The sequence below is a fragment of the Cephus cinctus genome, unplaced genomic scaffold (genome assembly GCF_000341935.2).
Source record: "Cephus cinctus unplaced genomic scaffold, Ccin1 Ccin1_scaffold0504, whole genome shotgun sequence".
Lineage (NCBI taxonomy): Eukaryota > Metazoa > Arthropoda > Insecta > Hymenoptera > Cephidae > Cephus > Cephus cinctus.
In genome coordinates, this window is record NW_014333171.1 from 18,856 (window position 1) to 33,333 (window position 14,478).

Below are 14,478 nucleotides of genomic sequence, written 5' to 3' on the forward strand. Positions count from 1 at the left end.
GGGTTTTAAGGATTACATTTTTATATTTATTAACCAATTAAATACATACATCGATCTAAGATCTTATACAATGATGTATACACCGTACAATTGAACGTTGATCGTTACAGCGGCGATACTTAAAAATTAATGTAAATTTTAATACGTCCTTGATTTCACAAAAAAATACAAACTTTTTCATCACATTATTGAACAATTTGTACGCCCCGCTTTTATTAATATCCTACTACGAATTTCATTCGAGCTGACGTTGCACACGGCTCTTGCATCGGCCTCCAATGTCATTGATTGTCACAAAAATGATAGTTACTCTTTAATATATATTCTTTATATTTTTCTTGATCCCATAACTGCATTAAGTAAGAAAGTAGTGCGCTTTGATTTTCGCCAGTATTCGGTTCCGAATAAAAATGTCCCATATGTCCATTTCGTCTGAAAATTGCGACACTCTCTCTAGAAGCTATCGTACCAAAATGCGTATCAAATCTTAAATCATAAAACTTTTCCAAAATGATCGTCATGAGAAATTGTGATACGTATTAATACCGACCGATCTAAAAAGCCCAATCACTTTATATCACAAAAGGTACCCGAGATGCACTTATGCATCTGATGCATCCCTGAAAACCTCAATGATACTTCTACATGCTCATCAATGCCTAATTCAATTCTTACGCGATTTACCGAATAACAACTTTATAATCTACTTAACCTAACTGTAACGCGAAAAGATTCTCAGCCCATTCGCGACGAAAGAGACGGTAATGTTGGATATTGATTTTCATTGAGTCACTGGTTGCGCTAGAAAACACTCATTAGCCAATGATAGGTGCGTGCATATAACAATAGGCTCGATAGGTATCAGGATATTTTTTTTGAAATTTTTCCGTATTAGCACAGGAAAAGAGAGGGAAAAAATGTACAATGAATTTTCAAAAGTGACGAAACTCCGATAAACGGCAATAAAAAGCAGTCTTAGATTTTTCCCTGTAAGTGTCAATTCACGTGAAAAGCTCATGAAAAGCTTATTGATTATATTACAAGCTGTCTTAATAACCCAAAGTCTAGCGGCTCCATTTTCAAGCCTGAGGGAAGTTGATGCGACACCGTAAAACTTTTTTGAAAGGATCGTCCAGAGGATACATATTGCAATTACGCATGAAATCACAGAACAATAAACGATCCTCCCGTACGAGCATTTCCAATTAAAAATATTTATACATATATATATATTTTCTTTAACATTCTTTGTTTAGGATCCGCACATGTACCAACACTTATTGTTGCAACGAAGTTGATCCGTTTATAAAGACGATTGAATTGTCTACGACATTTAATGGTTTGTTAGTATCGAACGTGGACTTTTAAAAATATTCCCCCTGTCGCCTACGCCATTACTTGGCTGTCAGTCCAACTGGGAGTCAGTGGAAGAATCGCTGAGCTGATCAGAAACAGTGGCGTAGACGTCCTAGATGATACTCTGAATAGTCAACGTTCTAGAATTAAATATTTTTTTCAAGTCGAAGATGTTCACCCATTTGCCCAACAACAGCACGACTCGGAATTGACGTAGTGTGGCTCTTATATTATTAATATATCTATTATTTATTATCTTAATAAATAATTATTCCGCATGCACGGATTCCCGTAGACAGCGAACGGTTAGGGTCTCGTGAAGCGATACCGGTAGGGGGTCCAGGCGAATAACTCTATGAAAAGAACACATATCCTATATGTACTCAAAGCTATTAACTTTTCAGGCGTATTTTTAGCATGCATGAACGACACTACAAAATCCCGTCCGCTCGCTGGATCAAGTGAAAAACTAATTTTCGTTCATGATGATGTCTATGTATATCGCACAGGCATTCTCAAAGATAACACAGTCCTCGGTTCAATGATAAAACATTCAAGTCATTCAAATCATAAATACATATTCTAACATTCTCAGCTTTTCGTACCATTAAACTATTTTTGGATGATTAAAAAAAAAATTCATCGTCCACGCATGCGTCTCTCGAGCATGTCAATACATCGTGCGTCCTAATGACGATGACAATGACGATGATCAACTATGAAAAATAAGGTAATAAAATTGTACTGTGATTGATACTAATAACACGAAGAAATGAGATCCCTATCAAGTTCGCACATGAGGATTGGCACACAACGACAGTCTCGAAACGCTTTGATGGCCCAATCGTAAGGAGCCGATCGATGCGATTGAGGATCCCACGGGAATGATCTTCGATATGGTTGATACAGTACTTTATCATTGATGGACTCTATGCTATATTCTTTTCTATGATCCGAATGGCCAGTAGCGTAGCAACTACTACGTTTTATCAGTCTATCATTTACCATTGTTGGTGAGGCAGGGGCAAAGTGCATTCAGTATTCGATTGCAGAAGCCACGAGCTCGGGTGTTCCAGCCGCTGATGCGATCACCGCCCTTCAATCTACTTCCTGCACATGCATTTACGAACGCATGTTAATCATGTAGTCATCATACGATTAGCACTGCACTCGTTAGAAGCAACTCCAGTTAAAGTTAGCAGACCAATGATTTGGGTCTAACAACGTCTCTACATGTAAAATTTACGTTACTAGGTCTACTCGGCTCAAAATTTTTAACAATAATAATTATTATATCGGGAGGTTTTAACATTACTGTACAATTCAATAATTCGTTACCTTCGCTCGCATCGGCTCCCTGTAAGACAAAATAGTAATTGTCATTAGTGCAACTGAACGTCATGCTATTTTGATCTTATTCCCTTGACGAACGCGTGCAATTTCTTACCTCTATTTGATATTTTCTTTTGGAAGCTTCCGTAGTCGCCGTTTCAATTACTTCCGTCACGAATTTCGTCGTTTCCTTCATCAGCTCTTCGTCGTCTTTAAAAGCCTCTTTACGCTGCTCAAGTGTTCCTGTCGTTAGATTCTTCTCGGTCTCTTCCATTATCGGAGAATGAAAAGTCAATGTCATTCTCTCAGTCATTTTCTCTAATTAGAAACGGCTCTTATATCCTCATTGGATATTATGTTTCTGACGAATTCCAGAAGTTCCGAAATATCAGTAAGGAACGAAGTCGTGCATCGCTCGAGGCTGCAGCGGTCTAAATTTTCAGAACTGAAACTAATCGACAACGAGACACTCGCATAAATGGCACTCGTGAACAATGGAGAATTCTACCTAAGAAGGAGTCCATTGTTTTCCTAGAGAAACCTCTCGGATGATTACAGTGGGTAAAGGGTGATTTTGAGACGTCCAGATTAAAGGGCGAGGAAACAAGTTCTGGCTTTACAGTGCAGGACAGCAGAGCTAGAAACCGTAGAGATACTTTGTTCGAGACCTTAAAGCTACACTGCTCTGATAACCTTCACATACATTTAACCGTGATTCAGGATTCAATACTGTTTTAAATCTTTGTCATTTGAGTTACGTACACTTCGTCGTTATTACACTTGGGTGATTCATTTTTAATTTAAAAGAAAAAATCATTGGCCGAGGGCACGGATTTTTATGACTAATGGACTCTGATTCGTCAGTGATTATAGAGAACATACAAGACTTTTATTTCCGTTGTGCTCATTATTGCGCAGAGATGAAAATTGTACGTACCTACATCCAATCGGGTGTGTTTTTAATTCTCAATCGTTTTGATTATCCAACACGTTTACAATGGGTTGTTACTCTTTTTAGCCGAACTCCCGGGCGCCGTGTACCTCGTAATGATCGGCCGCTTTGAGCCTGGCTTGCCTGACTGAATATCACCCCAGCAAAATATCCCAGAGCATGCGCCACGCAATGTGCCCCTACAAATTTGGTGCCACGGAGCCTGCAAGTCCAGCCAATTCCATCCCTAATAGAGAGTCGTCCGTTCTGTAATCTCAGGATATCTATGGTTCCAGTAAAAGCAAATCTAGTTGGTCGAGTCCAAAGATAAGCTATAGTATAAATAGAAAGTCTTTCTCCTCTAGTCCTGGACTAAGCAATTCCCAATAATACGGTCAAGTAATCAAATAATCAGGATCAATATGAGAAAATTATTTATCGAGCTGGATCGGCTAAAAAAAATTGTTAAATCACTTCCAAAAATACGAAAAAAAAAAAAAAAAATTCAGGTAATATTAGGTAATGGCCTTCGATATTCTTTTTAGCTAGTACGTAATTAAATTTTAAGCAAGTTCCGAGGGCTTAATCACTGTCGAGGTAGATCGAGCTTTCTCGTGTTAATCCCTCACAAACTCCTGACAAGGCTTTGTAATTAACGTCCTTATTGCGCACCATGATTTACTAGGAATACTGAGTTGAAACGTAAATACACGCATGCAATGTATGAACTTACTTAGCACCGTTTGTCGTAGTCGTTCTATATACCTTGCGTTTTCTATGCCGTCGACTCGTTCAGCATCGCTAAACATAGAGCGCCACAGATAGCCACGTAGGTACGATCGATATACGAGAGAAGGTGTTATCCGAAGATAGCGAGGAGAGAAAGAGAAAAAATATATATATTTTATTCGGTAAGCAACAGCCCATTAGCCTTCCTGGGCTAAAATCGATAAAATCCCAAGCTTTCGAATAGATAGCCACTATACACATAGTTACCATAGTAAATACGACAGTTGAACTCGGTCGTCATGTAAAATTTGGCTAATCTATCGGCAACAGGGCTTATACGTAAGGCAGCACAACGTTTGCACACGTTGTCGTTTAAACAGCTTTAATGAAGATACATAGGCACCTACGGCATCCAATTTCAGTGATAGACTAAGGTCTGGCTGTATTCCCCAATCTCATGAGATTCGGAGCAACGAGTAGCACACACTGAGATTTTATTTCTTCTTTGATTTCTTTTTTTTCCGCGTAACATTACGCTGGTTATGCGTCTGCCATGCTTTCTGTATTACTTTGGCCGCTCGATTTCTCACGAAGTCGTTGAGTCGTTCCTTGAAAGCTTCCATCGTCGCCAATTCCTTTTCTTCCTTCCATTTGGTGTATAGCACACTCTGCGTATTTAATTCGCTCTAAAGGAGAAGAGGGCGTGTGCAAATAAGAACGTACAATCGTACCCTACGAAAATCAGAAGTGAACAAACTTGAATGTCTTCTTGTTCTTTTCTGAGTGCTTCGGATTCCGCCATTAAGGACTCCATTAACTGATGACGTGCGCCTATCTCGGTATCGTATTTACCGAGAAGTGCGACAAATTGACTTTCCACCTTGGTTCTAAAAATATAATCAGCGCCGTTCAATAGTTGATACGTTTTTGTCGCAGTCCTCTTACCGTCTTGCACGCAATTCTTTCTCGCGTTGCGCATTATCCTGCATTATGACTTTCAACCTCTCGGTGCAATTATTGATCTCCGACTGTAACGATTCCTGCATTGCCCGCATCTCTGAAAATGACTTTACCATCTGCGACTCCGATTCGTTTCTGGAATGTTTACTCTCTCTGTACTTATCTGGTCTCGGTCGTACAGAACTTGATTGGTTACGAGGCGATACGGTTATTTGCTTTATTACTCACACTTTATTTGTTCTCTCGTCATCCAATCTTTTCTTTATCTTTGCCATCAGAGACTCGTCTCTAGCTATGCTGTCGTTTAATTCTCTTATAATCTCATTGTGCCGCGATTGTTGTTCCTCCAACATCTCTTGCAGCGCTAATACACATTTTCACGTAATAAAAAATGCGTGGCCTTGAATAATTTTCATGGTTCCTCTTACCTACTATGTCCTCCTCTGATTTCTTTGCACTTTTAAAAGCATTGCGAAGTTTCAACTCGTGCTGCCGATGCTCCGTCGGAGTTGTTCTCATACGTTTTTCCATAATGTTGCTGAACAACTCCAGACTGTAGATCAAGCTTTTGGAAGACGCAGGTACGTCTTTCAAAAGTTTCTCTGCGAGTTCATGAACTTCTGGATAATTGTGTAGTATCTGCATCAATGGAAACGCTTAATCTCTATTTCATCTTGTTTTCTTATTAACTGCTTGCCCTTACCTCAATGACTATCGTAAGTTGCGGATTGTAAGTAAAACTATTGAAATCCTCAAAATTAGAATTATCAGCATCTTCTGAAAAGGATGAATAGAATTCGCAAGTCTTCTGTACGGTAGACATTTCAGCGGGTGTCAGGATCCTTGGTAGATTCTTGTACTTTAATATTGCTGACAGACAAACCTGATGCAATAAATCATTTAAGACGAACGTATCGGTTTTTGTATGAATGAAAATTTTACTTGAATGGTATTACCGCCAATTTCAATTTGCCAAATGTCCTTGATATTATGGTTTGCATTCTTTGCACAGCCACTTCGCAATCCATCGTTTAAATAATTTAACCATAAAACTTTTTTTACGATACGTTCAAGTACAATATTCCGACTGTTGTCGAATCAGCTTACGAAACGCATCCATATTCACGTGCAACAACCTAAAGTTACGTGTCCATGGTAACTGACGTAACGATTTAATAAACTCTGCTAATGGGGTTCTATAAGTTTTTCCTAGATACATAGTAGACTTTTTGCATTGCTTGTAAATGGAATACTGAGGTCTAAAATGGATTTAATTTATTCTCTGGGTGGCTGATGCTGATTCTCGGGATAATGTGGGTATCCTGTGGGATAACCATGGGTCGTTTGTGGGTATCCTCGTGGTTGTCCAGTATTGATGCCACTCCACTCGTCATTGTGCTGCGGTGGATTCTCTGTGGATTCTGTGGCTATTTCTGTTTTTTCTTCATCTGAAAAATACACTTGTTCCATTTGCTATATTGTATCGCATTTCATTCGCCGAGACGTACTCTTTGCAAGACCTAATTTTTTCTTGATTTTGTCGAAAATTGACAGAAGGATTGGATCTGAAATATGTCATAGGAAAATTCGGGTAGAGGATTTTCAGAAATTTCGTTACGTACTTTGTGGAGATGTTACTGGAGTATGAATGGTATTTTTTAAAAGTACTCCTGTCCTGGGGATACGCAACATTCTGTAATTTCACATTGAATAACCAAAAATTGTTGGACGTTATACTTCAGTGGGCTTCAAATTTGATATCTGACTTTTTCGAAGATGCTGCCAAACAGTTGACCGTTAGACAAATGAGTAACGTTTACTCGTTCGAACGTACGCATTGCTCGTTCTTCAAGTCCAGAAATTGGTTATCCAGAAATCTCGTAATGTCATTAATTGTTCTGAAACTAGTCGATGAAATTAATCGAAGAATCGCGCTTTTATCAATCATTCGTAAAAAGTAATCAGTATACTATCGTCTATACAAATTGAGAAGATGGCTGCAAAAGTTGCAGGACCAGGGGCAGCAAACAATTCGCCAGATTCAGAAATTGCCAGTCTTCAGGTCACTTTACCACAAATGTTGGATCTTGCTCTTGGGACTCCTGAGGTAGTAGCAATCACCACGTCGCGATAATTCTTTATTGAAGTGACATTTAAGTAAACAGATCTGTCTATCAGGTGGGCGCAGTCAACCTCAATATTTTGCACAATTTTCTGCATGTTTTGCTGCATCAAATTAACTTGCGCAATACGAAAGTCGAATTTAGGGGCGACGAAGCCAACAGGATAAAGGTTTTTATGAAGAATTCGAGCCATATACATATCATAGATTGGTTGACGTATAAACTTATGTTATGTCATCTAGACTATGGTAGCGTCCTTGAAGGCTGGTCCAAGTTTGCATTTTCAGCAGTACAGTATTACGGACGATTCGGGAAACATTAAACAGCGAGTTCAGAATACTGAGAATAGTTCAGTAAAAGCCGAAGTTTATACAGAAGGTAGCACATAAGAAATGTGTATTAGTTGCATAAACAATTGGTTCGTATTTATATACAGAAACGAAAGATTCGCCAGAAAGTGTAAAACAAAAAAGATCCGCTGCAAGTGCTCCAGCAACAGCCCGAGGAAAAACAGGAAGAGAGCAAGGTATATTTCATTGCTAGAAGAGAAATGCTTCGTTAACTTCGTCGTCCTAACGTCCTTTGAATGTATCGATATCAGGATCAGACACTTCCCTCGAAGAAGGTGCACCAGCTGCCAAGAAGTCAAAGGGCGTCAAACAACAAATTGGCGTCGGTGTCAACGGTGAAAGCCAATCTGTCATCTTCATCGAACCCTTGATCGACGGTACAACGCCTACGGTTTTGGCCTTCAAGCAACTCGATGACAGCGTGAGTGACGGTTTTCCAAGGTTGGGAATTAATTTAATTAGCCTTGGTTGACGTTGACGTAGGTCAGGAAACTTCATGAGAAATTTCATGCAATGGAGGAATTTGCGAATAATCCAGAGATGATTGAGCGTGTGAAAGCCAGTGCCAGTGACCCACTTTCGGATATGTGGCATCTTATTAATATTGGAAAAAGATTAGATGCCACTGAACAGACCGTCGATAAGGTAATTAGGGAAACTTTTGTAAGGTCCTTATTATTTAAAAAACAATATTGTTAACTCAGCTTGCGACAATGCTGCAAGATCTTATAAAAGGCGATTCAACCGGGATAGGGACTGGTTCGAATAATCAGACTATTGATGAAATACGTGAACGTCTTGAACACGTGGAAGAATATCTTTCTCTGAAGCCTCAAGAGATCGTTATAGAACAAGGCACTCAAAACGAGGAGGTGGATACAAAAGCGAAAAATAATCAATTAAAAAGTGACGTTCCAACAACAAAAGAAACAGATTCTACGACTCCTGCAATATCCGCCGAAGCAACAGCTGAAATTGAGACAATTGTTACAAAACCTGCATCACCTAAGCGCAGTTTCATAAGTACGAAAATCCAATCGCAGTTAATATTGACTTGACAAGAAAAATTCCTTTTCCAGTCAATACAGAAATTGCTGAAATACGAAGCGTCCTGGCAACGTTAAAAAATGATGTTGGTAAAGTACAAGTCGAAGTGTCAGAACTGCAGTCGAAGATGTTGAAAGCCTCATCAAGTAACACATCATCAAGATACTCAACCCGAAGCAATACCAATAACGTTGATTGATCTTTTAGTAGCTACCACAGAGAAGTCTGGTGTACCCCAGACAGCAAGCATTAAGGAAGTCGAAATTCAGAAGGAGACAACTGGAAGTGTTGAAATTGAAGTTGGCGAGACAGAAGACACTAACATTTCCAGTTGTATGGAAGCTGTTAAGAACATTGAAGCAATGTATGGGGACGCACTGCACGAATTGGGCGAGCGTGTTAGAGCCATAGAAATAGATATAGGTTTGATTATGGAAAAAGTGAACAGCAGCAGCATGAACGTAATGGCGTTGGAAGTATCTCCAGGACCAAATGAATTAGTATCCAAGATCCAAAGTATACAGGCTGACCTGGAACGTGTCAGTCAGACTGCCAATAGGTTATTGGATGAACGAGAAGCTCGTGAAACCCATACTAACGTATTTATCGATCAATCTAAATGAAATTATTCACACATTTGATCTTACCTATTTTTGATAGGCTCTTGTAGAACAAATTGAACTCTTAAAAACTATAAAGGCGGATAAAGAAGATTTGGAAGATGCGTTGGCAGATAAAGCTGACGCACAAGCAGTCAATAGAAAAGTTGTTAAACATTTTACTAGTAGAATGAATTTCTCTTGTAGATAATTTATTCAATGACATTTGCATTCAGGTCTCGTATGATCAATTCGATGCAGCCTGCGATGATCTTGCGCGCGGGCTTGAAGATGCTATTGGCAAATTGTCCCAGCAAGAAAGTGTGTGGCAGCAGGCTTTGGACGAGGTACAAAAAGGGGTAGAAAATAAAGTGGACAAAATGGAAATGTCTCCTTTGAAAGATTTCGTTAACGCAAAATTAAAGACTCTCCAAGAGAAGCTTAAGGCTCTGTCAGAAATGCGAAAAGAGGCCGAAGCTGCCGGAACGAAAAAGATGTTAAGGTAACTCTTATCATTGGTCCAAGAAATTTTCCATTATCATTACCCATTCTTCATTCAGAGACGTGCAATGCATATCGTGTGACAAGAACGTGGTAATGAGAATGGAGGAAGGTAATGGTTTCCATGCTGAGCCAATGCCCTGTACAAGAAGTATAAAACCGTACTTGACCTATGAACTGGATCAAGTGAGAAAGCAGCAAAGAAAGTTACCCCATGGTAGAAACATGGTACAGTTAGAAGCCGCGCTGCAGGAAGAGGCAAGGAAGGCAAAAGCAACGAAGGAAGAAATATTAGTAAAAACCCCAAGGTACCGGAAGACGTGTACGCGATACCACCGATCGCTCTACTTCACTTTTCAAAACCACCTTTCTTCGTTCAGAGACCATTTGTGCAATCGGTACTGCGGCGGAAGTCATACAGTGACTACTCCTCAACAAAGAGTAATGAGGGTTGGACATTTTCTGACCCAATGGGGACCGGAAGCGATACAATTAACGGAAGGACTCGTGAAAGGTACAGATGGTCAATTGTACAAAGGTCGTCCAGTTTCAATTAAACCAGTTTGTGGCAATAGTTGCAAAGAAGATGAAGTGGATAAAACTATTCCTATGGTATGATATGAAATGAAAGTCAGTGCAAAGAACATTACATAAATTTTGAAAAAATTTCAGGAAATAGAGGCTCCAATTTCAAATCGCCCAAGCATTTCCAGTGCACGAAGACCTAGTAGCGTATCCCGTTAGTAATTCAATATTTTATATACTACTAGACAGTCCAGACTTTCGCTTCACGAAAACTTTACTGGGTTTCTATAGAAAGAAGAATGAGTGCGAGAAAACTAGCTGCTCCTGCGGAGCCTCCAGTTCAGGATACAATAAACGAAGTGAGTTACCAAAAAAGCCACAAAACTTAACCACGTCATTAAACGAACCTAATAATATTTCAGGAAGTAACACGGGAGGAACAACATTCCTCGGTTATTCTAAAAAGTAGTACAATTCAAAAGCTGCAAATAGCCCAAGAACCAAGTAAAATGATTAGAGAGACAATTACCGAGTCAAAATATTCAATTCGCCAATCAGGCACTACAATAAAATTGGATTCCGAGGACGGTGAAACTGAAAACGCATAAGAACAAAAAACGCACAAGCCAAAAAAAGCACTTTGTATCTACAAAACCAAAAAACAAGGAGACTGGGAATTTCTTATCCTAGATTAATATCTGGATAGTCCTTAATGGTGTTATACCGTGAAATAACTTATTAAATTTTTATTAAGAAGGAATTCCAGAATACACAATACTATTGAATGAGATGGATTCACTTTGTTCGCTGAAACGTTGACGGTTTTCCTGCAACAAGAAAAATATTTTCCTCGCACCTCATACAATCCTTCTCCTCGCTATTGCACATCCGTTCGGTATTCGCTTACATGGGAGGCGAGTATAATGCATAAGTTAATCGTTTACTTGGTTAATTACGGGGCTGTAACCTGACCCCTTTAAACTGACTACAGTCTGAACAGAACATCCAACTGGTGGCCAACAGATAGACTGAACTTGGCAGAACCACCACAGTTGGACAGTTCCGATCTAGGTTATTCATAATAATAATATATTTATGTGTATGTATACATATGTGTACGTGTGTATCTGCATACGCGTCAAAGTTACAGACTACGTCATATAAATTTCAAGGTACAGGGAGTATCTACAAGTTAGTTAGCTCTACCATATCATACGACAGTGTTTAATAATAATAATAATAATCGCAATAATAATATATAATAATAATAATTAACACTAACCGACTATCTGCCTATCGCTAACGGTTATTAGGTGAACTACGACTCTTACGATTAAATCAACGTATAGAACCGCGCATACAACCATTGGCCAACGACACGATGCAATAAATATAATATCAAATAAATATATAGATTATAATATTATCAATAATCGTTCGCAATGGGACAATAATATCTTAAACCTTAACGTGGATATGCATTATTGATTACAATTAATAATACTGGCAGCTTAAAGTACAGGGTTTCCCTTTCGAATGACGTATCAGGGTAAATAGTGCTACGAGGGTTTTGGAGTGCCGGATAAAAAATCTAATATCGTAGTAAATAGATACGTTGTTAATTGTATCAAATGAAAGAAAGCAGTGACGTTATTTCGAAACAAAAAAAAAAAGCTAATATTTGAAAAAAGGAATTTCATTATTTTTGGAAGAGACACATTTGGCTGTCTGAGTAATCGCTTATGGAAAATTAATGAAGTATCTGGCACTCGTCCTGCCGTCATTTTTTCTTTCGTCATCTCAAGATACTTCCGGCGAGTTTGAAAGCTTCTATTATTCGTCTGTCGCATTCATCGTTGACGAATATTTGAATTTTGTTATTTGCGCGCACTGTTTTACTGTTGACAATTTTTTTTTGTTGTACACGAAAAGATTATTGTTACATCACGGACGTCTTGTTCTTTCCTTTTCAACGTCTAAGTACGAAATTACGTTTTCGGTCGCTGCGACGATCGTTAATCGCACAAATATTGCACGCGTGTGATTCAACAAATAATAACAGATCACAGGTGGACTAAGCTAGGTACTCTGTAACAAAGTAATATCACATTGAAAAAATATGTATCAGTTACTTCGCCCGCGGTAAAATTTAAAAATAACAAATTAACGAACAAATCGATTCGGGAACGGCGATACTCCGTTTTCTATAATATTTCTTTCGCGATTGTGCAATTTATTTGTTCATTGCCATTTTTTGTTGCCGTTCGTTCATTAAACAGGAGTGGAATCGTATCCCAAATAGTTCATTCACGTTGGCCCGTTATCTTGAGAGTTGAATTAATAAGTTTATTAATCGCTCTCCATTAATTAATCCGTTATTTAAGACTATCGCTTATCAACGACGACGAATAAATTAAATGCTTACTAAAGACGATTACGATTAAAAGTAATATTTGGCATTTTATATCGATCCTGTTTTTCTTGGATTTTATTTATGCAATTGTCATTTCTTCTCCTTCTTTTCTTCTTCTTCCTCATTTATTCGTTTTGATCGTCACTGTATTCATCATCGGGCCCCATTTTTACTGGGCCTACTATTGTAACGATAAATGATGTATCTTTGGCTTTTCTGCAGCAATCGCAGGTTAGGTTAGTACTAGGTTAGGTTACTACTCTACGAGTAGTCGACACTTATTATCGTAATAATGTCTTTCTGCTAACATGTCTTTTCTCTAAGGCTACGCAAATTATCTTAACATTCTTGCACACCTTATTGGGTAGTGGGATTCGTCAGGAATGGGAAGATGGTCATTCTTTTTTTCGAATGATATACAGATGATCTTCAGGTAGATGTTATGCCGTGTATCGATCATTAGTTCCTTCGTCTCTTTATCACTTATTTTTCAATCTTTCATTTCACCCACATAATGCTCGTGCCCTACTCAAATGTCATATAGAAAAATTTTATATATACTTTTTTTTTGCAAATTTTTCAAAAGTAGTAGTAGGCTTACACTGTGTATCAGGGAAGACCCGGTGTAGATACTGAATTGTAATCCTACAATGTACTCGCTTCTTAATCAAACAATGTAATGGGACTTCATTGCTTCTTAATATCAGTGCAAATTTGTTGTCTTATTAATTGTTTAATGTATTATTAATAATTTAGCAGAAAATCATCCTTGTCAAAGAAGGTATTATGTTGATTGCGTCTATTGTGTAAGAGGAATTTTTTGTATTCTTAATTTTCTACATGGTACATTTATAAGTATAAAGTATCCCATCGACAACACAACGTCCAAGATTCATTAAAACGTGGATCGGACGTCCCAGGGACATCGTGAGCCGATGAGATCAGACGTCCTTTCTAAACAGCTGTGGAATCTTTACGTGTATGGTCGGCATTGAGGTATTTCGAATATGACGAAGGAATCACAAGGCTAATATCCAATTCAGCAGACCACCATGGTACTCGCTGTCAAGATATGTTAGCCGCCATTGTGTCTTCGGACTGTCTTGACAATTATTACTTTGTACTGTATGTGGATTTCTTCCCATTTTTTTTCGCAATTCGCGCACTTCAAACCTTCCAAATCAATTATTGTCCTCTTTTTTTTTTAGCCAGGCTTACCAAAAAAGCTTTTCTAGTCCGTGCCCTATGTAGTTTGACGGTCAAAGTAGCTTCGTGTCTTATTATAGAGCGACAGGTATAGCTTAGTCTTGACAGGTGCGTCTTTGGGCCAGTCTGTGGCATTAGGAAAATTAAAAAGAAATCGTGGTAGATAAAATTGCAAGCGCCTTAGAGGGCGCTCCGATAGATGCGCTACAAAAGCTGAGCTATCACTGGATGGAGAAGACACATGTGCTCGGCGCCACGAATCGGAAGGCGATTAACGCTGAAATGACGCACCATTTCCGGTATGCTCTCGAACGGTTTGCTGAACTGTCCTAGTATATAAGCCTTAAGTTCCTCGTTCCGTTGGATTCGCATATGCATGAAGCCTCTGGCACTCCTGAAAAATGAA

At 38.7% G+C, this 14,478-nt stretch overlaps 4 protein-coding genes across 5 annotated transcripts in view; 1 reads left to right on the forward strand and 3 right to left on the reverse strand.

Moving 5' to 3' along the window:
- Positions 1-3: 3 nt before the first annotated feature.
- Positions 4-7,092, reverse strand: LOC107268249 (dynein regulatory complex protein 10). The gene is made up of 14 exons (XM_025085568.1): positions 6,931-7,092; positions 6,817-6,873; positions 6,526-6,756; positions 6,265-6,444; positions 6,012-6,191; positions 5,737-5,947; positions 5,537-5,672; positions 5,294-5,443; positions 5,106-5,235; positions 4,616-5,034; positions 3,630-4,420; positions 2,804-3,139; positions 2,695-2,713; positions 4-2,585 (listed from the first exon to the last, which is right to left on the reverse strand). The coding sequence occupies exons 4-10, from the start codon at positions 6,334-6,336 to the stop codon at positions 4,843-4,845; spliced, it is 1,071 nt and encodes a 356-aa protein (XP_024941336.1). The 5' UTR covers positions 6,337-6,444; positions 6,526-6,756; positions 6,817-6,873; positions 6,931-7,092; the 3' UTR covers positions 4-2,585; positions 2,695-2,713; positions 2,804-3,139; positions 3,630-4,420; positions 4,616-4,842.
- On the reverse strand, positions 2,354-3,001 carry LOC107268253. The gene is made up of 3 exons (XM_025085560.1): positions 2,804-3,001; positions 2,695-2,713; positions 2,354-2,466 (listed from the first exon to the last, which is right to left on the reverse strand). The coding sequence occupies exons 1-3, from the start codon at positions 2,999-3,001 to the stop codon at positions 2,354-2,356; spliced, it is 330 nt and encodes a 109-aa protein (XP_024941328.1).
- Positions 7,093-7,129: 37 nt separating the features above from the next.
- LOC107268250 lies at positions 7,130-11,090 on the forward strand. 2 transcript variants are annotated; one of them, XM_015740840.2, is made up of 16 exons: positions 7,130-7,415; positions 7,487-7,600; positions 7,674-7,809; positions 7,868-7,957; positions 8,033-8,202; positions 8,265-8,426; positions 8,486-8,804; positions 8,861-8,974; positions 9,036-9,427; positions 9,489-9,593; positions 9,664-9,929; positions 9,988-10,236; positions 10,309-10,540; positions 10,601-10,667; positions 10,745-10,812; positions 10,876-11,090. In XM_015740840.2, the coding sequence occupies exons 1-16, from the start codon at positions 7,302-7,304 to the stop codon at positions 11,059-11,061; spliced, it is 2,784 nt and encodes a 927-aa protein (XP_015596326.1). In that variant the 5' UTR covers positions 7,130-7,301; the 3' UTR covers positions 11,062-11,090. The 2 variants fall into 2 exon arrangements, with proteins under 2 accessions (XP_015596326.1, XP_024941332.1); XM_025085564.1 differs by having other exon boundaries at positions 7,674-7,779.
- Positions 11,091-11,184: 94 nt separating this feature from the next.
- The window catches only part of LOC107268255, an 80,378-nt gene continuing 77,084 nt past the window's right edge, over positions 11,185-14,478 (reverse strand). The window contains exon 8 of the mRNA XM_015740850.2: positions 11,185-14,466. Coding sequence (XP_015596336.1) covers positions 14,277-14,466 — 190 coding nt within the window. The 3' untranslated portion in view covers positions 11,185-14,276. The remainder of the gene's footprint in view (positions 14,467-14,478) is intronic.

Coding starts and splice junctions, on each gene's coding strand:
- LOC107268253 (XM_025085560.1), bottom strand. CDS start 3,001: ATGACTGAGAGAATGACATTGACTTTTCATTCTCCGATAATGGAAGAG.
- LOC107268249 (XM_025085568.1), bottom strand. CDS start 6,336: ATGGATTGCGAAGTGGCTGTGCAAAGAATGCAAACCATAATATCAAGG. Junction 6,192..6,264: donor TTGGCAAATTGAAATTGGCG/GTAATACCATTC, acceptor TTATTGCATCAG/GTTTGTCTGTCAGCAATATT. Junction 5,673..5,736: donor ATCAGAGGAGGACATAGTAG/GTAAGAGGAACC, acceptor AATGTGTATTAG/CGCTGCAAGAGATGTTGGAG.
- LOC107268250 (XM_015740840.2), top strand. CDS start 7,302: ATGGCTGCAAAAGTTGCAGGACCAGGGGCAGCAAACAATTCGCCAGAT. Junction 8,203..8,264: donor TCAAGCAACTCGATGACAGC/GTGAGTGACGGT, acceptor ACGTTGACGTAG/GTCAGGAAACTTCATGAGAA. Junction 9,428..9,488: donor CTCGTGAAACCCATACTAAC/GTATTTATCGAT, acceptor TATTTTTGATAG/GCTCTTGTAGAACAAATTGA.